The 23,729-nt window shown below is 42.3% G+C and overlaps 1 protein-coding gene and 1 long non-coding RNA gene across 15 annotated transcripts in view; both read left to right on the top strand.

Moving 5' to 3' along the window:
- The window catches only part of EPHA5 (EPH receptor A5), a 196,057-nt gene that overhangs the window by 39,702 nt on the left and 132,626 nt on the right, over positions 1–23,729 (top strand). For 13 of the 14 annotated variants that reach the window (XM_030271560.4, XM_030271557.4, XM_030271552.4 and 10 more), the window contains one exon: positions 3,760–4,423. In XM_030271560.4, the coding sequence (XP_030127420.1) occupies positions 3,760–4,423 (664 nt within the window). Of the gene's footprint in view, positions 1–2,669; positions 2,839–3,759; positions 4,424–23,729 lie in introns of all 14 variants that reach the window. The other variant, XM_072928495.1, reaches the window with a different exon arrangement.
- On the top strand, positions 4,430–8,561 carry LOC140683971 (uncharacterized). The gene is made up of 2 exons (XR_012055693.1): positions 4,430–6,008; positions 6,052–8,561. It is a non-coding gene; the product is annotated as an uncharacterized lncRNA (long non-coding RNA).

Below are 23,729 nucleotides of genomic sequence, written 5' to 3'. Positions count from 1 at the left end.
TTGGGTCCTTGAAAATTGACCTGGCAAGTATGAAAAAAGTCAAGTGATGTTTTTCAGCATGCCTTCAAGTTAGGTCACTAATGATAGTACTGTAACATCACAGTCATTGTAAATGTCAACTCTGTGAAAAAAAATACATGTTAATGCTCTTTAGATGGTGTACAGCATTTTACTGTGTACCTTGTAGCTGTTCATAAACATCTCCACATGATAAAACTGGTCTAAACAATTTCCAGTCCTGAAATGCTTTGCACCACTTCCTGCCAGAAGTTAACATTTACTCATGTATGCTTGTTGATGTGAGCAGTTCAGGTGATCCTCTGACCCTCAGCCAGAAAAAAGCAAAGTTGAAGTCATTTTGTCTTTCCTGGGCTATATGGGGATGTGCTCATCTGTCCACTGGACTGGTTTGGCAGGCACCTCTCTGTGGATTGGGAGAAGTGGAAGGTTACTCTCCCTTTTCATCAACTGGACAATCACAACCACCTAAAAATAGGATTTCATCTTTATATAGTGTCATGCTTTAACCCCATCCATCAGCTAAGCACCACACAGCCCCTCTTTCACTCCCCACCAGTGAGTGAGCAAATCAGAAGGGTAAAAGTGAGAACTCAATACTTGAGATAAAGATACAGGTACAGTAAAAACTGCCCACACAAGCAAAGCAAACCAAGGAATTAATTTAGCACTCCCATGGGTAGGCTGGTGTTCAGCCATTTCCAGGTAAGCAGGGTGGTATTCTCATTACAGTCTCTATCCATGGACCAGACCATTTGGGGGTAATGTTACAATGAACTCCTCTCCCTGCCCCTACTGCTTTTTTGGACTTAGCCATAGACTTCAGTCTCTTAGGATTTTACGTGCTCAAAGTGAAGCCTTAACTATGTGCCACAGTCTTTTCAGGGGTGTACCTGCTGCAACACTGACATCACTGACATAACCACAGCTACAGATGCTTTGAGATGCACCTGTTCCAGCATGAATGTATCCACAGCTGCTTAGGGCTGTTCTCCCATGTGGACTAAACCCCAGGTTGCATTCCCATCAATTTGAGTTCACACTGCAGTTCCAGCATATCCAGTGTGGCATTACAGAAACATCAGTGATGGCCTGGGCATTTGCCCACATGGTGCTTTGCCACTGCTGACATCAGGATGTTGCCAGGCCTGGCAGAGTAAGATGGTCAGCAGTTCAGCAAGCAGCAGAACCAGGGAATAGCCGCTGACAAGCACCAGGCTTTAGTGTGCAGTGAGGCAGTCAAGCCCCATGGCAAGCCAGGAGCCAGTCAGTGAAGAGCTCAACAACAGCAACAGCTATAACTTCAATCCAGCACCTTGAAATCAAACCTGTCATTATCTCAAACCCTTCCAGCCCCACACTGGCCATCAAAAAGGACTCTGCTGGTTTAACCCTGGCTGGCAACTAAGTACCACACAAGCGATTCATTCACTTCCCCTGCAGAGAATGAGTGAGAAATCGGAAGGGTAAAAGTGAGAAAACTCATGGGTTGAGGTAAAGGCATTAAAATAGGTCAAGTAACAGCCATGCACACAAGCGAAGTAAACCAAGAAATTCTTTGGAAACACCCTTCCCATGGGCATGCAGGTGTTCAGCTATCCCCATGAAAATAGGGCTTCCTCACATATAATGGTTACTTGCAAAAGCAAATGCCATGATTCTTCCTGTCCCCAGTTCTTTCTTCTTGCCTCAGTTTTATGTGCTGAGCAAGGTGCCATATGGTCTGGAATATTCCTTGGGCCAGGTGGATCAGCTGTCCCAGCTATGTCCTCTCCCAACTCCTTGTGCACCCCCATCTTCCTTGCAGGTGGGATGGGCTGTGAGGCAGAAAAGGCCTTGACTCATCTAAGTGCTGCTTATCACTAAAACATCTCTGTATCATCAACAGTGTTTCTAGCATAATCCCAAAGGTACCCCCATATGAGCTACTATGAAGAGAGTTAACTCTATCCTAGCTGAAACTAGTACAATGTTAGACAAATTCAGTTGGAAGTATATATGTACAGTATACTTATTACTTAAATTAACCATTCTAGTTGAAGAATGGTGTTTTTCTGCTTTTATTTTCATATTTCAAAACATTCCTATTTACTGGAACATAGAAAATATAGCTGCTGAATTATTCTGTGTTGCATACTTTCCTTTTATCTTTTCTCAGTGACTCTCCTGGTAACTGTTCATTGCCTCTCCTAAAGTCAGGCATAAATCCTGCGCAGATCTTCCTGGCTTTCACTGCAGACATGGCTTTGTCCAATTCTGTGGTGCTACCCAGTGACAATTACATCTTAATCGCAGTAGAGTTGTGGCCTGTTTAAGCCCAGAAACACAGAAAAGGGTTAGAAATGAAAGTACTTCTTGCCGTGGCAAAAATATCTTTAGGTTAGGTTCCTTACCTGGAAGACTGGTGGTGGATATGAACTCTGCATGTCACAGTGGGCATGTCTTTCTGTGCAAGTGCCCATTTTCACATCCCATCACATGTTAGAGAGGAGAAGAAATGTTTTTCTGATGGTGGTGTTTGTAATTCATTTTTGACTGTACCATTGGGTTATGTTCTCATGTCACTTCTTGCTGATGTTTTAATTTAAAACGTAAGAACAAGATTTCATTTTAAAAACAACTTCATTGACTCTGAGGGTGCTCTCTTTCAGCTCTGCAGTAATGGCATCTGGGCTGAGAACACTCTCAACTTTATCTCAGGCTGTATTTCCAAGAAAAAGTTTGGCCTTTGGCCATCAGAAGATATGCAGCTTGAAACAGGAGTACCTTTGAATTATGCTCCGTGCATTTCCTTTGTGCTGCATCTGCAGCTGTGACCAGGTGTGTGCTGCAATGCTGAGCAGAAGATGGAGGAGGCGTTGTGAATTAAACCCCTGCAGATGAGTGGGTCAAAACTAGAAGGGAAGAAAACTGAAACCAGCGCTGGCTCTCCTGGGTTTTTGCTGCACTTAGATGGTTAATCTAATCTCTTTAATGCAACAGTAGGGTTGTCAAAAGCAGAGAGGAAATGCTAATGTTGCATCTGTGATAGGCATGGTTGTGATGCTACTGGCTCTGAGCTGCACCAGCAAAAAGCATGCCCTTCAGAGCATGGCTAAAATAAAATGAACAAACAGTCGCTGCAATTCCCACAAAGCTGCAAAAAGTTGCCTGAAGCTCTGATTAAAAACCTGTGTAGCACATAAACAGCTCAAGATTTGCAGGTCCCTGTAACCTATATTGGAAGTAATCTTCTCTTTGCATGAGCAAGAACTACACTGACTAGTGCACTTGGGGATAGCAAAGGCCCATTTATTTAATGTGTCACTCCACTGATTTTCTGGCATGCTGTTTGGTGGGGGAGCATAGCTTGTAGAAGTATGGTTTTCATTATGTGGGGTGACAATTTGAGGATGTGGTAGAAAGGAGCCTGCGGGCATGGGGACAAACGAACTGTGGATGCATTGGAAAAGCTCACAGAAATGGCCCCATCTGCTTTTGTTTTGTTTCCTAACTGAATAGTAGTGGACAAACCCAGCAATATGTTTTCCCGCTTTTGAACTGTCTAAAACAAAGGGGTTTAACATTCATCCTTTCCTATTTATAACGGATCATTTATCTGACTTTACCAGGAATGTATCAAGCCTCTAGTACAGAAAGCTTTTTTCCTGAAAGTCCTGAGTTCTGAAACCCAAGATGCTCTTTAGATGGGAAAGCTAAGAGTAGTGACTGTTCTAAAAAATACTTTTCCTTTTTATACAGTGGGAAGAAATTGGTGAGGTGGATGAAAACTACGCTCCGATACACACATACCAAGTATGCAAGGTAATGGAACAGAATCAGAACAACTGGCTTCTGACCAGCTGGATCTCTAATGAAGGGGCATCCCGCATCTTCATTGAGCTCAAATTCACCCTGAGGGACTGTAACAGCCTTCCAGGAGGACTTGGGACCTGCAAGGAGACCTTTAACATGTATTACTTTGAGTCAGACGATGAAGATGGGAGGAACATCAAAGAAAACCAGTACATCAAGATTGATACCATTGCTGCTGATGAGAGCTTCACAGAGTTAGACCTTGGCGACAGAGTGATGAAGCTCAACACAGAGGTGAGAGACGTTGGGCCCCTAACAAAGAAGGGATTTTACCTCGCTTTCCAGGACGTGGGTGCCTGCATTGCCCTGGTCTCCGTGCGCGTGTACTACAAGAAGTGCCCATCGGTGATCCGCAACCTGGCCCGCTTCCCTGACACCATCACGGGCGCGGATTCCTCACAGCTCCTGGAGGTGTCAGGTGTCTGCATCAACCACTCGGTGACTGAGGAGGCACCGAAGATGCACTGCAGTGCAGAAGGGGAATGGCTGGTGCCCATCGGGAAGTGCTTGTGCAAGGCAGGCTATGAGGAGAAGAACAACACCTGCCAAGGTAAGGGTTTGAAGGGAGGGCTCTGTGCTAAGCTGCCAAGGTGATGTGCAGTCTGGGATTTCTTCTCTTTCATGTTTTTTGTGCCTGGTTGAGTTGACAGCGGTGGGTCAGGTTCTCACTTCCACTGAGGTCCTTTGAGTAAGTGTTACAGCAGGAAGACAGAGGCCTGGGCTTGATGTCGTGGCGCTTGACGCCTGTGTGCAGGTGCTTCTGGTGCTTACAGAGCTGCCAACAAGGAGAATCTGGCATTCTTCTATTACCTTTGGAGCACTGTACTACTGGGTCCATGAGGCAGCTGTAGTCTTATCTGTTCTTTAGAGATTTATGTTATTTTTTCCTCAGTATCAGGGTTTCCTTATGAGTCTTAGAAGCCTGGTTTGGTTTGGTTTGTTTTTTTTTTTTTTTTTTTTTTTTTTTTTCTGGACTATATCAGGGAATGTTTGAAGTTAATCTCTCTGTAGAAGATGCATTTTGTTTTTGTATTTGGAGGAGTGTGTTTTCTGTCTTTATCATTCTATGGGGGGCTGGGTATTTGATGTGGTGTGAGTTGATTGATTTTCCTCTCTGGTAAATAATTTAATACAAAGCTGCTCAGCTGTTCAGTTAAACTTAAAGCCCCACTGATAAAAATGCTTCCATATGTGCTGAAGTTTTCCCACAAGTAGCTGGCTGAGGTTCCCAGGTTGCTGGTCAGCATAGGTCTCATGGATCATCAGAGGCCTTGTGCAAGAGATCTAGGGTATCTCGAGCTCAAGACCTTAAAAAGAATACTTACAAAGAACAACAGTGTACTCTGAGTGTACAGTCTCATGGTTTGCTGTATTATATACTTGTTTTTAAAATTTGCCCTTCTGATGTAAATACGTAACAGGTAGCCTGAAACTAATTTGCTTGTAGAAGAGAAGGGTAAACAAAGATTTCCATACAGTTTGCTCTTTGCAAAATTAATATATGTTGGTTATCAGTTCCATCTCAATTGGCTTGTCTTTGCAGCCACTTAATAATGGGTAGTGATAGATTCTGTGGGGAAGGCAGAAGAATTCCACTTCAGCTGAAATATGTGTTGCATTTTCTCTTCAGCTCACTCCAGACTGATTATTGTTTGTAGTGTACTACAAAGAATAGATCAGTGCATATCCACAGCAAACTGTGGTCTTGATCCTTTAGTCCTCGGTCACATCACAGTGACCCTGAAGATAGTTCAAATCTCTTCAAAGGCTGCCATGGAGAGAAAAAGTAATGTTTGAGAGGTTTGTGTTGGAGAAACCTCTACTAAACAGCATGTGGAGTGGTATTTTTGATGAGAATAGCCTCCTTTTTCTACAGATGTAGTCAATACAGCAAAATTTGTCTTGGTTTTGCTTTTCCTGTGCTGATAAAGATATTTCTCCTTTTACGAAGGCCGAAGAGACTGACTCGATGTTTGATACTGTACTGTGGGGGAGCTAAGATCAACATTATCCCAAGTTGAGGAAATACAGACTGCCACAGACGAGGGATGTTGGTCGATAGAGCAGCAAAGATTTGCTTAATTATGGCAGAAAATACCATGTCACAAAGTGACAAGGCACAGGTTTGGTGCTAGGTCTAGAATTTTTCCAGGAAAGGATGACTATTTTGGGTGCTAGGTCTAGAATTTTTCCAGGAAAGGATGAATTTTTTAGGTGACTATTAGTCACCCTTCAAATCCTGTTCTCTGATGCTACATTTCTCAAAGCACACTTAGAGGTGTCATCAAAAATAATTAAAAAAAAAAAAAAACAAAACCAAAAAACCCCAACCAAACAAAAAAGCAAAAAAACAACCCCAACCAAACAAAAAACCACTATTAAAAAAAAACCAAAAACAAACAAAAACCTATGAATCAATCCACCAAACCCAAAAATTACAGATTTAAACCAGAAACCTGAGACTAACATTGAAGAAGCTGGGCTGCCTTTGGAGGGTTTGCAGTGTTGAGATAGCAATCTCGGGTATGCTTACAAGAGACCTTAGTAATTAAAGGCTGTGCTTTCCATTTTTGTGTGTAGGTTTGGTTTTTTTGGTTTTTATTTAATTTGTTTTTCTTAAGAGGACAGTATGTGGCCTCTCAATTTATAACTGTGTTGGGTAGGGCTGTGATCATAATTAGGAAGTGTGCAGATGCTTTGTGGTGGTTTATCCCTGCCCTATTCCTAAGGTATGTCCACAAAAACTGCTCTTTACCTCACCTACAGCCTGCACCCTCCCTCGACAGGATTTTTATCACTTTATGGCTCTAGAGGTGTTAAAATCATTAATTCTTTTTTTGTGAGATAGCCCTAAATTCCATCACCAAATCAATGGGATTTGCGTGCCTATGGCAAATCCTGTTTGACGGCCCCATTTGGATGTCCTGTGTTTAACCCAGGTTATTGAGCCATTTGTGCCCTGCTGGTCGGCTCCGAGATGTTCTGTTGATAGGAGGCATTCAGCCTTAGGCAATTCAGGAGGTCTGTATTCCACATGTATGGGAGTTCACATCAATATCCCATGTGAGTAAAGCACTTTCTGGTTTGGTTATTGCTACATTCACAAAGATGAGATTGTCTCCTAGGATAGTGAAGTTAAACTTTGCATCCCTGAACAGAGTAAGTAACACCAAGAAAGGTCCTATGCATTTGTAAATACTGAAAATTTTTTTTCAGTCTGATTGATGCTAAGGAAATGTACTCCATGGCTCCTGGCTGACATAATGATCATCTTGGCACTCTGCTATGTAGCTTTCACAAACACCTAAATAACTTCTGACCTTTGGTTTGTAAATCACTTGGGTGCATCTTGCAAGTGGTTTCCCAGTTTGCTTTCACTTAGTAAGCAGATTTTTTGTGACCATGCTTTGGGAAAACATTTTCAACCCAGAAGAGCCTGGCTTTGTTTATTAAAATTTCTACTGCAAAGGTGACATTTTCCAATCTCTAGTGTCACATCTGGACAGAGGAGACTACACTCTTTTATTAGAGGTGATGTAAATCCCAGTCATCCTCACAAACATATGGGAACTATTGAAATCCCTTCTGCCTACAAATCATTAATTGGCAATGATGTTCTGAATTCATCATCTTGTCAGCAGGGTTCCTGTTTGAAGAAGTCACTGACAGTAACAGCTGAGCAATTTCTCTCACTGGGGACTCTGAGGTTGTAAATATGACATGGTCTAATCTCCTTATATAATGTGCTCACTCTCAATTAATATAGGCAGCTAGGTAGTAGTTACTGTAAAAAACCCAAACTATTTGGATTTTTACACCTCTGTTGGCAGCATAGCACATTTATCAGCAACTGCTAGGGACAGCTAGAGGTAAATTGTGACTGTGTTAGGACATGTTTGTAAGGACCAGTGTTAAGGTTCATTATTCGCAAGAATATATTGCTGTGCTAGTTACTAAGAGAAATGAAAGCAGTTGCTCTGTGAATTTCTATGCTGGTTTCCAGAGTGGTGGTTTGGTACCACTAAAGTGATGGTTATGGGCATTGCCTCAGTTCAGCTGGTGCTTTCTAAATGAATCCTTGAGGAAAAGGCCTGCTTTCAAGCCTGCTTGGCCAGTTTCAAGTCTCTTAATGGTGGTTTCTGCCCTAGCAGGCCGTACTCAACCAAGCTGAGGGACAGATCCTAAAATGCTGTAAAATCGGTGTAGTGCCACTGACATTTCTCCCTTTATGCATTTAGGGGTTTGACCAAAAAAATTTGTCTGCCCAATCTCTGCTTTCCTTCTTCCTGCACTGGCATAGGTGAGTTTTATTGTAACTTCAATTTTAGTTGCTTTCTGTAAATAGCAGCACTCACCATTGAGGTTTGTGTAGGAAATGAATACCATGACAAGGGTACTTCTTGCATTCATCCTCACCTTCAGCCCAATATGTTTTCAGTGAGCGGCAAGAAGTCCTTATTTTTATGCCTTTAAAGACAGTTGAGCCCATGCAACTGGAAGAGAAGGGATGTTGACATGTTAAGCTAATGAGAGCCAAACACATTTGCAGTGGTGAGGTCCTGCTGGTGTCCAGTGGGCTGCAGATGCAATTGATTTTGCAGAGCCTGATCTTTTTTTCAGATGACTTTAGAGCTGAAGCACAAATAAATTAAATATTTGAGTTAAGAAAAAATGGAAGAAAAGAAAAACTGCACAGAAGGAGAGCCAAAGTGAAAAGGTGAGTAATGAGTTCAGGAGGTCATGACTCTCTCCTTTCCAAGAATCGGTGCATGCTGCCACTTGAAGAGACATCAAAAGGAGTACAGTTGGTTTTAGCTAGCTAGCAGATATAGTCAAGCTTACAGATGTTAGAGGTGGACAAAATAATGGAGGAAAACTCAGTGACATCTTTCCTCACCCTTGCTGTTTTCTGAGGTAGAACATTGAAACTGAAGGCTGGAGGAAAGATGGGTTGGGATATAATTTGTGGTTTTTGGAAAGGAGCTGCTGCCAGAAAAAAATACCTGGATTTTTTTTTACACATCTCTAGAGTGTTCAAGCCCTTCTGCTGTCTTGAATATTAATGTTTGTTTGATTATTTTTCCCTTAATCAACTTTGCTGAACATACCTCAATGCATTTACAAAACCATATTTGTTTTTGCTGATTGTTCATTACTTGTGTTGTGATTCAGCTGAGCTCTTGCCAAGAGAAGTGAGTTTCTTACAGAAAATAAGGGCTGCAGAAAAATGTTCACAGGTCATTTATTTTGGACTTAATTAAAATTAATTGACATCTAGCTAATGTATTTTAGAAGTTTACCTGCTGAATCAGTTCCTGGATGATTTTGTTGCTGGCTGATTGGGGCTGAAGCAGAGCTACTCATCTTCCTCCAAAAGCAGAGCAATCAGTGCAGACTGTTGGGAGGCACTTTCCCAGAGCAGTGATTGCCATCCCGTTGATGAGCCACTAGAAGGATAGTCAGACGCAATTGTTTATTCAGAGGCAATCGTTTATTTACAGCTGTGCAGGAGTGAGCAAGCAGAGGTAGTGACCCTTGGCTGGTGAGGAGCAGAAGGTAACACCTATGGAGGGTTGGGAGACACCTGAGGATTTACAAATGTAGTGATGGCAGAGCCATGCTTTACAACTCCTGTGTTTCTGAATCTGCACAGCAGCTATTCCAGAGGCCTGACGTGTGAATAAAACAGATACCACAATAAAGAAAACCCTGTGTATTTGCATATTATGTGTGGTTTTCTCAGGTGACACAGTGCAGGACCTCAGCCATTGCCTTCCCTATCCCCTTATTTCTAGAAATGGAAACATGCTGCTGCACAGGTAATCTTATTTTGAAACTTAGTCTTTTGCTCCAGAGCAGAGAGGGTTTCTGTTTTTACGCCTGATACAGTTGCAATAGGGGGGCAACTTTTCTTCAGTCCATTCCACAACTTGCCTGCCTCTCTGCCTCATGTTGGCTGAATTCCCTCTCTCTCTCTCTCTATCCCCCCCTCTCTCTCTCTCTCCTTCTTGTTTCCTATGCTAGAAAGGCAGCATGCTGCTAAATCCTGCCTGTCTTGTGGGAGACTTCCCAGCTGGGACTCAGGTGGATAAGGCATATGTGCTTTTATCTTCGTAAAGGAGTGGAAAGCAAGCAAAGTCCAGGGGTTAAATTTTTTTTTTTTAAACTCTCTTTTTAATTGTTCTACTGGGAGGTGATTACATGGCAAGAACAGTGATGGAAATATTTGGTATATGGAGAATACTGAATCTGGAAATACAGTTGCCCCTCCAGGGAGTTCTTTGCCCATCATTCATACTTCTTGTGCATTTTTTTTATTAAAATCAAAATTTACTGGGAATATAGCATGCTAGGTGTTTATATAATTATGAGTTGAAGTACCTAGTTAATTTTAATTAGTCACAAACCCAGCCAGTGTTAGAATAGCTGAATTTTTGGCCACACAATGTGTATTCTCTTTTCAAATGTAAAGGAAGTCACTTGAATGCAAGATGCGGTTGTCACTGGAGGGAGAATGGGTTTTATTCTGTAGAGAGGTATGTGCATGTATATATTTAGATGTTTTGTTCTGCAGCTGAAATAATTAACAAGAGCGGGGGAATGTTTTGCACAGATCAAAACTGTATTGCAGCAGGACTGATTAAATATTACTCTGTTTTGTTTTGTGTGTGTATATTTGCTCTCCTTATAATAGGAGGCACAGGGTCCATCTTTGTGCAGTACTTTATGCTTTACTAATGAGCTGTAACTTTCTGCACTACCTTGTATACTCATAACCCCAGTGACTGAAGATCTTTTCCTTGTTCTGCAGCAATGCTTTTAGGCTGCTGCTTTGACCAGCTTAACATTCCTGTTCTTTGCAGTCTGGCTGCTGTGCAGTCACCTTTCAGAAGGACAGTTAAGAAGTACTTTATTCCCTTCACAAAGTATAGATTGAGCAGTGCAAACAAAATAAGGTTTGGAAATGGCTTCAGAAGTGTGAACTGTGAAGGTCATGTTTGCTTCTTAACCATAAGGTATTTTGGGACAGATCATAGGGTATGCTTTTTAGTCTTGTCCTAGATAACTAAATGATATTTACTTGAGCGGTGCCTTTGTTCGGTTTTATCATTCTTGAAGATACTTTATCCATTGATAGATTAGGGAATTTGTTAAATTATGGAATGGCAGAGGTGTTGCAGGACAAAAGGAGTGTTGTCCATGGTGTGGTTAGATTCCTTTGATGCCAGCTTTGACTTTGAATGGCTTGGAAACAGCTCACTTATTAATTGTGGTTTTTTGAAACAATTAAGGACTCTGGAAAACCACTGAGGATAAAGTGCATGAATGCTTGTTGGCAATGCAGTGCATTTAATTGCCTTGATTTAAGATACAGCTGTCCCCAGCTGCCCACTCTGCCCCAGTGCTGGAAGCTGCTGCTGGCTCTGTAAAACTGGATAGTTTGGCCGTGACTGATGTGATCAATGGAGTGCTTGTCTTGATGTCCTGGCCTGGGGGCACTCTCCCTTGATGGTGATCTGTAGCAAAAGGGTGGCTGCACCACTTGTACTGCCAAGGGTCTGCTAGAGCTCATTTGTCAGAACCCTCATTCCACCTAATTTATATGGGGTATTAAAATGAAGTCGTACTATTGTTTTGCTCATAATTTGGGTTTTCAGTTTTGTATTTCTCATTTAGAAACACTTAGCAGTAGTTAATGATGTGTTCACATTTCAATAATAAGCTTTCCTCTTTCCATGCTTTACATCTTGACCATTTTCACTTGCTCTAGGTTAAAATTGAGGTTGAAATCCAGGCTTCACAAGTGCAGGCTACAATTGTGCCTTGTATGGACAGATTCACAGCTTATATTTTATTTCTTTAGCTGAATATACTTGTATCCTTTACAAGGTAAGTCTTCAGCAGAATAAAGTAAGAATGAAGAGACCGTGATACATATGTCTGTAGAAGGAGCTGAATCTGCTCTTCATGATAAAAGAGATACCCATTTATTTTGCTGGAAGATTGTTAATTTTCTCTCTCTGAAGAAGTTAATCTAGAATAGACAGAATTGTGTGTATGAGCAACACAGGGTTAAGATTGTATTGAACATGGTTCTGATGAGCTTCCATTTTTGATTTCCCTCAGGGTGGTTAAGAGGTTTTTAATACTGGAGCAAACTCAGAGGGGTAGGTGTTACATAAACCCCAAAATGTATACACAAAACAGATTTGAGAAAGCAAAAAAACCCAAACCAAGACAAAAGAGGCAGTTCAAGGTTTGTGGATATCCCTTATTACTTTCATACACCTGTCTTTATAAATTTATGTCCTTAAAAATAAAACTGAAGTTTGAAGAACTGGAATTTAGGATGGCAACGTTCTTCTCACTGTAAATGACAGTCAATCAATTTAACGCCAAGACTTCCCTTCTCCTGAAAACTCAGGCTTTAAGAGCTGCAGGTAAATGGCAGTATCAGGACAAACTTCCTAGCTGGGGAGGTTGAAAGAAGACTGTCCCTTGCTGCATGCCTTCTCATGCCACCCACAGTTACATTCCTGGAAGCAGGATGGGTGGGAGAGGATACACATCAGCAGAGCATCTTCATCTGCATCTTCATGGTCCTCATGGATCCCACTGTGGTAGTGGTGGTGGTGGGCTCAGCTTCCCTGACAGGTTTGCCTGACCAGTGTGGCACTGGGGGTAGTACTGACTTTAGATGTGACCCATTCTTGCAGTGACACTTGGAGAGGTGTCCTGAGCCAAGTCCTCATGGTAGGCTTTGACTAGCTGAGAAGTGAGTGTTTCAGTGTGAGGAAAGAAATAGTTAATGCAGACTATTAAAACCACTTCCAGGTCATGTGAAGGGCTTCCCTCTGTTGGATCTTGAACTACCCATTTCATGAAGTAGGTCAGAGTCGCTATTCCCGGTTTTACAAACAACGGCCTTGGGCTGAGTTATTCAGTGCCATTCAGAGACTAGAACCCGAACCAGGACTTTGTGTATCAGTGCTGTGCTTGATCTCATGCACTCCTTTTATGCTCTTAAACTAACTTAAAACCCTCTTAAGATCATTCATCTCCAGGTGGATTCATTGGGAAATAACAATGAAATTAACATTCCTCTAGAGATGGAATTTGAACAGAAATTGTAATTTCAAAAGGCTTGCTTTTGTACCTCAGTTAGATGCTTTCTTTCAAAAAACCACTTGGTTTGGATGTGCATTTTCTGAGCAGGACTCTCACATCACCTAGAGTCTCTGCCTAGGGTGGCAGCTGTGCCAAGGAATCCATCTCTACCCAAGGGTCCATTTCACTGCCAAAACATCAGCATTATTGACTACCACACACGCTGCTTATATATAAAAAAACATCCCCTGCCCCAGCAGACTGTCCAGTCCCTTTGCATGTGTGTGACTGCTATTACTCGAATAACGTGAGCCTGTCTAAAGAGCCAGTGTGATCTTTGTTGAACTCCAAGTAATGGTTGCTACCCAGGTGAAATTGCTGTCTCCTGTGTGGGCTGAAGTTGCTGTGGTACAGTACTAATTCCACAAATAATGCATTGGAGGGCTTGCACCAGGTTGGATAGTCTGTCATCCCATTGCAATGGTGATGAGGTCACAGTGTTGCCTTCGAAAGCTGCCTGGAAAGGAAGGTTTTTAATTACTGCAGAGCATGGGGAATGTGCTAATTTGTAATTTGGCAGAAGCAACCTGCAGGCTGCAGTTTCCCAGCTCCAAACTGCTGCTCAGATAGCTTACAACCCAGGCAGTAATAGAGCTAGGACTGTGGGCTTCATTACTGCTGGGGCTCTGCGCAGGTTCAAGAAGTGACAGCAATGTTGGAATCTTGGGACAGGAGCCAGTGTTTTATTAGTATAAATCCAAGGCAATTGGGCATGTTAATTACTGGAAGAAATTCACAGCAGGGAGGAAGAGGTCCAGGATGATAGGGAGATGCCATATATAATTGCCAAGGTCCACAGATGCCCTGTGACCCTGTGCTGCTGGGATTTCCTGCATTGCAATGGTTGACTCGTGCAGATTGAGTGTTGTCATTGCAGGCTGCAATGTCTAGAGCAAAGTGCCTGCAGAGGGAATTTGAGTCAAAAATAGCTTAAGGCTCACAGAGTACTGCAGCAAAAGTAATCATGGGACCCTCCAGTACCAAATCAGATGTTGGTCAGGGCATTTGTAGGCACATGAGTGTGCTGGTAAGGGGTAAGCAGACAAGTGATGTGATTTTACTCTTCTTGTCCTACCTGATTTTGGGTCTGCTTTTTGCTCAAGCACTTGATGCTCTTTTACTGCCAGAGCAGTAAAGCAGAGCAGTAAAGCAAAAAAGATGATCAGCAAGAGACTCTTTATAGAAGCGAAATGCTACAAACCTATGAAGAAAAAGGCAGGTGTCTGTCTTGCAAAATAATCTTTCCCTCTCTGCCTACCTGAAGTCCTCAGTCAGGCTCAGATAAAAGCTTTTCTCTCCTCCCTGGGCACAAGACTGGCCCATATTATTTATTTATTTGTAAATTTTTTTTTAGAAGAGCTTTTACATTATTTTTCTTTGCTTTCACAGTTCAAGCATGATTTAATGTGTCAAAACTAGTTTGCTTAGCTGGCCTTGATTATCTTGCATACTTCCACTAAAACAGGGCAGTCATCCTTCTAGGCATTGCTGCTGCCCAGACAAATGAAGTGTCACAGCAGCTAGGATCTGCTCTTGTCTTGTGACAGCAGTAGCATCCTTCAACAAAGCCATCAGCAGGGAATTTAGACGAGGGTAATGCCTACAGATATGGCTTGGGTCAGGGCAGTGTGGGCCCACACAGGCAGAAGTGGAGACCAGCTTATGCTCGAGAGACTTAATCGATCATTCATGTGCAAAGGCATTTTGGTCCAGTTTAGCTAGTACTAGAGAGAGAAAGAAACCATCCTGTGGGTGCCTACACTAGTGAGCCTGGCAGAAATAACACTGAGAGACCTTGCTGTAGGGTAATGCTGCCAGACTGATACATCTGGTTGCAGGTTTCCTGGCAGAAATGAATTGCAGTGTGATCTTTTGCATTTTGTAGTCAGTGGGTATTTTGTCATTGATTTTGGTGGGAGGGAGATGGTAATCCTTTATGATATGTTAACTAAATGATTTCCTAGCTTAGATCTTTATTAAGTGTCATACTGACTGCCAGCAGAACACAGCCTATAGGAAAGAAATTTAGTTCATGATAATGGGTACAACTCAGGCCTATTTGTCAGTAAGTGGTCTGAACCTGATCTCCTCCAAATTTCCCAAATATCAGTTTCTGGCATTTTGTGGTTGTCTTTTTTTCATGTAGTTCAGGGGGACACAGCTTAAAGGTCATCCACCTGTTACTGCACTCTTCTCCACTGAAGAGAGTAAGGAAGAAATTTTGAGTCGCTTCTCACTCTAATTAGTTTGAAATGGCATAGCAGGCCTTGAGCCTGGCTGCAGGACATGGTGCAACATAGGAAGCCTTCCCTTGTGAGAGCCCCGGGATTAGTTCAGGGGTCTCGTGTGGTGGTAAAGTCTCTCCTCCAACCCGTGCTTCCAAAGAAAAACTCCGCAGCCTCTTGTTGTTCGGTCTCAAGGCAGTTTATTGCTAGTTATCTAAAAGATTGTCTTCGCCCGCTGTGGCTGTTTGGTCAGCAGCCCAGGCAGAGACACACACACTCCTGACACCCTCACTGCCTGGTGTCTTCTTCTCTCTCCCCGCCAGGACTGCTGCTATCTTTTATATGATATATTACGTGTTCCATGTTTACAGTTTCTCTCCAATCCTACTACCTATGTTACAAGGTGCTTTTCTACTCTAAACCAATCCATGAGTGCCAGCATCACCAAGAACAGGGAGGCAAGGAAGAAGAAGGAGGAAGAACAGGATCAGGCCCAGATCCCTTCATCTTAAAACTTCTGACCCCCCCTGTACAAAGTAAAAACCCCCCTGTACAGGTGTTAAAACCCCCCTGTACAGGTGTTAAAACCCCCCTGTACAATATTAAAAAATTTTCCCCTCTATTTTGTAACTACTTCTACTATACTATCTGTGACCACTTGTTCCACCTTCAAAGTTGGTAACTCATTCCATGGCTCAAACTCAAAATCACAGCTGTTTCCAGCTGCTTGCCAGGGTCTAAAATGCTTCTGACCAAGGCCTGGAACCTCCAAAAATGTCTGAGGGACATTTTGAGTTCCAACATTCTCTAAGACGCAAGAGCTCTGCACTTGGCATCCTCATCATTGATGTCTTCAGGCTCTTGTCTCCTGGCTGCATCAGTAACACAGTACTCAGCAGACAGGTCAGACATCTCCTGGTGTGTTTTTGCTGGGGTGTGTGGGATGGCAGCCAGCTGGAAATCTGGTGCTCGGGGACCAGTGAAATCATTGTGCGAGTCTGTTATTGACTGAGCTCTGACCGTGGCTAATGGCATTGACGAGTTGTGTCATCCTGATGGTGAAGGCATTGGGTCATGCACTGGCTCTGAAGTGTAGCATGTTAAGTGCACTGGTAGATGGGGGGAAGTGCTCCCTGCCAAATCCTGCCCTTCCAAAATATTGTAGGACTGTTTGATCTGGTGGCCTCTTCTTTTCTCCTGTGTTGTTTGTTTTTGGGTTTTTTTTTTTTTACTGTAAGTGACGTCCCCCCCAGCCCCCTGAATAATCAGGCTAGCCCAGAGATCTGAGGCTTTGAGGGGAGGAATATCAGGAGATGGCAAAGATTTCCAAAAGAGGCTCTTACCCTGACATATGTTGGTTCAGCTCTCTTTATTCTGTGATGTCCTAGGGGAGAGCGGGGCAAAAGAGGACAGACAGGAAATGTCAGGGGTCTATATAGACTTTGGACAGGGTGGGCTTCCCTGGCTCTCTGCCAACCCCGTTGGGGCAGGAAGGAGGGGTCCAGGGTTATCTTGATCAGAGTCACAGGGTCCCGGGGAAGGGGGAATAGAGTGCCCATGAGCACACTGTAACATGTAAGGTTTAGTTTTTTGTTGGCTTTTTCCTTTTTCCCCCAATAAAAGACTATGCTAGACTAGACATTGGTGTGTAAAAAACAGTGGCCAGTGTTGTCTGGAAACTTGATTCTATGACTCTATAAACTGACACAAAAAGTGTTTATCAAGATTCCTGTGCATTACTCCTTCTGTATCTTCAGTCATTCAGGTATGTGCAAGTCATTTTGCTATTCTTTGTGGGCACTGTGCACACAACTAAAAGCACAATGCCTCTAATGTGGCATCTGTGTTTAATACATGTGTAGCTCTGGGCTAAGAAGAAAAACGAGTATTTTACAAGAAAAGAAAAACCAGCCCAAACTAGAATGAATTATTTCAGATGGAGGCATATGCTCTCAGGTTGGAGGCATAAAAGCACCAGCCTGAAGTTGTAGTGTTCATTCTCACTGAGCTTACTGTAAGCATTTTGCCACTCTGGCTGGGAAGAAGCAGAGGCAGCCCAACAGTGGCACTGCAGTTCTGTGGTAGGACTGAGTGTGCATTGTGGGATTTAGTGGGAGGCACCATGTTATTGCTTGTGTGCTGCTGGCAGGTGGGTGAGGGCCCGTGGAAAACTGAGCTAAAACATTTCTGGTTGTGCACTCACCTTCAGTGTTTTGCATTGTGTATGTGCATGAAAACAGCATGGGCTGTGGATACGGAGAAGCAAAAATACTGCTGAAAGTTTATTGAGCAATGGCTTCTGGTTTAACCAATTCAAATTTTACATGTTTCAAAGACTGTTTTCCAGATGCCATTGGGAAGAGTGTCAGGCCACATTCAGACTAGCCTTATTGTTCCACAATATCTTACTGGAGTACAAGGTTAATTAGTACCATAGGCAATATGCATTATTCATCACAGCAATCAGGCTTTTCTTCTGGTGGTCTGTGGTATGCTGCAAATGTTTTCCCTTCTAATAACAAATCCTTGATATATCATTTTCAAATTTAATCCTGCCAAATCATATTTGTAATATATAAATTATCTGGGCGCTCTGATACTGAAAAATATTTCAGTGTCAAAACTACTATAATTTTAATGTTTAACTCCTGGCATGCCTTGGCATAAGCCTGAAGGACCATGGGAGCTACAAGATGATTTTATTAATGTCCATCTTCAACCTGCCCCAAACTGGGGATAGCACTAGTAGTGCAGGCAGTGCAGCACTAGTGCTGCAGAGAGAAGCAGTGCAGTTGTTTATAGCAGTAGTGTTTTCAGTGCTAATTATCAGCAGTATTTCGTTGCAGGCATGCAGTGCTGAAGTTGTGTTGCGCTATGGTACTGTGGCTGCTTGCAATGCCCCAGCACAGATCTCAAGCATCTCGATTCCCACCCTGACATTTGTGACACAGGAGGGCTCTTTGTAGCAGGGCTCTTTCAAGCAGGAGGGCTAAAGGTGAGGTGCTCTTGGCTACTTTGCAGTGCCAGGGTCCCTGCCTTGCTTCAGGGTACCATGTGGGCTGCAGCTGTCAGCACTGGCTGACAGGTTTGCAGAATGTCTAGCAAGCTGTGGTTTTCACTTGCAAGGTGTGTTTGTGATGCAGAGGGTTTGACCTTTCTTTCTCAGTTTAAGAAACCAGCACTACCTCATCTTCAGCTGGTAGTGTGTCCACTAGAGGAGAGTCATGCAGGAGGAGGAGTTACCCAGTGAAGTGATTCATCTGATCCTTGCTCATTTTCACCCCTGGGGTCCTGCTGCCCTCTTTGTCCAGCACTCAGGAGTCTGAGTCAATCCCATATCCTGAGATTACTGTGTTGAAGATGCCTGGCATAGCTTCCAGAGCAGCACTTGGAAAACATGGTGGTCCCTCTGCCACCACGCCTACTGAAAGAATAATATTAGTCTAAAAAATGTCTGGGACTTGTTTCACTGTGGCTTTCGAGCTCTGACGTTTCACCCTGGCTGTCTTCTGGAAGAGTTTTCCAGCCTTGTGTCAGCTGTACACATGTTTATTAAAGTGTGTGGATAGGTATTAGGAGGGAAAACTGAAATAATAAACTGGGTGACTTGTCAAAGGTCCCACAAACCAATTTTGATTGGCGGCTCAGGCTTCCTGCTTCTTCCATCCTTGTTTTAAGATCATTAGCAATTTTTCTCATTTCTCTTACTGTCCTGAAAAGGATTTAGGCATGAACTTCCTTTCTAACATAAGATGGGGTAGCCTTCTTTCACAGCTGGGCATGTCTTGCAAAGTGATGTTGTGCTGTCAGGGCCCCGCGGGAGTAACTTGAACTGACATGGCTGGAGGATAAATATGGCAAATTTCTACCTTAAATAGCCTGTGGCAACAAATCCACTGCACAGGCAAGGAATGCTTGAGATTCCTTTGTGTTCACATCTGCAAGTAAATATTTTCCGGAACCCTGACTCACTTCCCTTCTGCCCCTCTTGTTTTGTATGTGCATTGTTCTCCCCTCCTGACTTTCCCTTTAGGAGTAGCCAGCTTAGGTGACTGCTTTTCTGCTTGCCTCCTCCATGGAGGGGAATTCCAAGGGCACGATTGTCACAGTGGAATGCAGAACACAGTGTTTGATTTGTGTCAGATAGCAGAAAAGGAACACATGCTTTGAAAGCGAGTACCCCTGGTGTGTCCGGGGCTTTCTGGGGCAGCTTGGAAACAGCTTTTTAGCAAGAACAGGCAGGTGGATAAGTGCCCAAATTACACTTATCTGTCAAACAACTAGCAAATATCTGTGGTCTTTGATTTAGATGCTGTTGTGATATAAACAAGTGAGGAGTCACAGGACTGTAAAGAGATGATGATGAGTATTATTCTTTTCTCCTGATTATTACCCACTGCTTTGAAACAAGTAGTTGAGATTCTTGTCAAGACCTCTGCTCTTGTGTAAAAGTGCATTTTTAGGGCAATTCTGATTGCTTCCAGTTAAAAAGGAATACATGCAATGTTTCCTTAAAAGTTGGTTGTAGGCAACAGAATAATAAGTAAAATGTACCTAAAGTATAATTATGTAAATCACCAAAAGTGGAATGGCTTTATCAGCTTAGTTTTTAAGAGTCACATCAATAACTTATGAGCTTTGATAAATGTGCAGTGTATAGATCCTACTTTGTAGCACACTCTTACAACATAATGAAAAAGGAATCGGATTTTTCGAATAATTTCTGAGGACAAACCCAAAAATTCACAGCATTCAGCAGTGTGTGAATTTAGTGTTGTGTTGTAAATCATCATAGTTAAAAGTGTTAATGAGAGAAAATCTTCTGCAGATGCTGCATCCATAGATCTCTCAAATAGCTTGCGGGGGCAAACACTAGACTATGTGTCTGATAAATAATAGAAGAGTTTCACTCCGTCTCCTCCTCTCCCTTTTACATGACATGAGCACTGCTTGGAAAAAGTAGAATGGTGTTCAGGCTGTACCGGAATGTAATAAAAGCCATAGTTTTTTCCAGAGAAAAGTTCTATTTCTCTTTTGGAGCAGTTGGTCTATATGTGTGTGAGGCTGAAGGCAAGAAAAAGCTATTTATTGCCACAGTTGTCTGACACCATGAGTAAAGAAAGGAGTGATGAAATCAGGGAGTATGCATGGGAAGGGTTGCTTCAGCCACACAGATACAACCAGCCACTTGAGAATCTGCCTCTGTTTTAGATGTCCTTAAACATGCAAACAGCGCATGTACCTGAGGCTGTGCCCAAAGGAGGGGATGTCTGTTCCACTGAGCAGCTGCAGGTTTGGGATGTGGCACACCCAGCAACTTACTGATGTGGCATTTGGCAGGTGTTGTGGATACTCTGTTGTATCTTTCCCTTGTATTTTTATCTGATACATGTTTTACATCTTGTTAAAAAAGGATGTGGTGCTGGTGCTAGGTGGAACTGAGATGTGATTTCCTGAAAATGACCCCATAAACACAGGTTTATCCTCTTAAGCTCTTTTTTTTTTTTTTTTTTTTTTGGGGGGGGGGTTGTGTTTTTTGTTTGAGTTTTGTTTGTTTGTTTTGTTTTGGACTATGCTTTGATTTTTTTATTTTCTAATGGCAGCAAGAAATTAAAGTCTCCTAGATGCTTTAAAAATGACCATGTTTGGAAATATTTTGAATCTTCATTTCTTAAGGAAAAAGTATCAGGTCCTGCTGTAAGTAACTTGTTTGTGTTTTGTAAAAGTCAATAAGGAAATGTAGGATTTCCTGGGCTTTAAAACAGCAACAACATAAATGTTAATAGCACTAATATGTGGCTTCTTCAAACACAAGAGAGTTTTGTGGGTGATGATGAAGAAAAAAGGACTGAGCAGTCAGTTTCAGTTATGTTTCTTGTATACTTGCCTTTCTGAGATGGAATTTCCAGGGCTTTTGTCACCAGATCAGGTATCTGTTGTACCTTAGGGATGTCATTACCTTAATTTGGTAATGGGGAGCAAAACAAAGAAAGGAATTGCCAAAATCATGTATCAGTCAGTGGAAAATCAGGCTTCCCAGTCTCATAATGTACTTTCTAAACTGCATGCCTGTGCAGATACATGACTGCTATTCCTTCTCATTAGTGAGTGTAGGCATGTGTCTTCTGTATTTTAGCTGATCTTAAGTGACTTGCTTTCCTGGCAATAGCTTCAGTGATGTGATTTGTCATTCACAGTTGAGGGGGTTTTTTTCCCATATATGTAGGCCATGATTTCAACTGTATCTCAGTCAAACACTTGATTATATTTTGTATTAGATGTTCTTACAGTCTACAGGATATTCTCAACTAGGTTAGGAAAGCAAGAGGCAGGACAACATCATCAATATATGAGTATTTACCTTGTTATGTCTTAGGCTATTGGAGAAATAAGAGATCTTTAAAATGTAGAAATTCCAGTACAGAGTACATGGTATTACTGAGCTATCTGTATCTTCTCTTCTGGACAAGGCTGGATTTAATATTTTGCTCTTTGCTGACTTACTAAAAAGAGTAATTTGTGGACTTTTCTCTTTTGCTGAAGCACCAGATCTGAATGCATATTCCAGTGTTTGCTTTAAAATAGCATGCCACTGTGCATGGTGTTTCAACATATTTGATTACCTCTTGAAAAGAGAGTGAAAGTGGATCCGTGCATGTTGCCTCTGTGACAACAGATCGCAGAGATCTCTTCCCCTCAAGTGAAAATGAAAACAAAAGCTCTTCCCGACTTAGTGCAAAACTGGCAATCTACTGTTTAGACAAAACCTCTCAGACTAGCAGCTTCTGCAGCCAAAACATATGCGTGCAAAGTCTCCAATAAGTGATAATTAATTAGCGTGTAGAAGTGAATCCTGCTGTGAGCCTTCCGTCCCTTCAGTTAAACTGTTTTATAACGTAATGCTATCAAGATATTTCATTGTACACAGAAAGGAAAAAAATCATAAAATATATGTTCTCAAATTCCCATACGAGGGTGAGTTCCTTTCATTTTTCAAGCTTGCTGGTGTGCCTCCAGAAATTTTCTCCAAAATGATGACTAGTTCTTTAATTACACTTAGAGCTGTGTTTGTTGGTGGTGTTTGAAAGTACAGATTGAATTTAGTACTGTAAGTGTCATTAATGTGGTGCAATAAAAATACCGAGTTTTTAATAAGGTCTCAATTTAATGTTTTTAAAAGCTCTGAAGAGATTTAATGCTAAAACAGCCGATATAAATCTGCTTGGCTTCTCTGTCTCTCTCAAGCATGTACCTCTTTTCAAGGGAACTTGGCTCACACTAATTGCAAAGCTGTCTACTGCCTGCATGAATTTGATGGACTCTCACTTTTAAAAGTTGTTAACATCAGAGGTAACCAGGAAACTGATTTGACAAAGTCTATACATGGTATTAATTGTCTTGTGTTTTCTGTGGGACCACAGAAAAAAAACAGCCTTTTTGTTGTGCTCTAAATGTCTACAGCCTGTCTGAAAGAGTTCATTGGTTTGACTCTTACTCTCTTTTAAGCCTTACCTGTGAGTTTTTGGCTCCTGTTTTGGTGGACTTGGCTATATTCTTGCTTTTTGATCTTGTCAACAAGGGTATATCCATGCCCCTACATGGTATTGCAGGTTGCAAGGCATTGGGAGATGGAGCTTGTAGCTGCATCAGCCTGGCACATAGAGGTGTCACGCAGTGCTAGATGGAGTAGAAATATGCCATTGTTTTCATGATTACAAATGTTTATTCTTAAATAAGTTCATCTTTTCATCTGTTTGTTTTTCCTGTGGTATTTTAGTTTTCCCTCTTTTTAGCCAAAGGTAGTTTTTATAGCAAGTAATCAAACTGGTAGGTTTCAAATGAGAAAGGGAGAACATTGCTTGATGGGTGTTGTAATTTATATATATGAAACATGCATGGAAATCTTGGTGACTTCTTAATTAAACTTGGTTCATTCAACTTCTGTGGACCTGTCATCATTTATACTCAGTGCACAGTGGGTCCATCTTCCTCCTTCCTTCCTTGGTAAGCTTCCTTGTATGGGAGAGCTGAGGGGACCTTGCCTCTGGAGTTGGGATGGAGCTGCCTGCATGTCAGTGAGTGTATTTAGCCATCCTAATAGTAAATATTGTAGTTGAGAGGCAGTGGTATTCACAGGGGAGCTGTATCACTGCAGTCGCTTCAGAGCAACAAAGAGCGGAAACTGCGCCAGCCTTGAAGATGAATCAGTGCTGCGGTGATTAAAAAGATATACATTTCCCATGCTCCACGCAGGAGTCGGCAGTGTTTTCCCGAGGGACTGTCGTCAGTCTGTAAATAAAAGATGCTGACAGTTTCCTTGGGGAGCAGCTTAAGGACTGAGAACATCGTTTGCCATTAGATACTCCTCATTAGTCAGTGGCTGACACAGCTGGGTGGGGTGCTGAGTTTTGGCATTTTTCCTCTCCCTGGCATTATCACCCCTTTCTTTTCAGGGTTGGTCCC

Source organism: Taeniopygia guttata, chromosome 4, assembly GCF_048771995.1.
Source record: "Taeniopygia guttata chromosome 4, bTaeGut7.mat, whole genome shotgun sequence".
Lineage (NCBI taxonomy): Eukaryota > Metazoa > Chordata > Aves > Passeriformes > Estrildidae > Taeniopygia > Taeniopygia guttata.
Note: the sequence above shows the minus strand (reverse complement) of the source record. Positions and strands in the feature narration are given on the sequence as shown.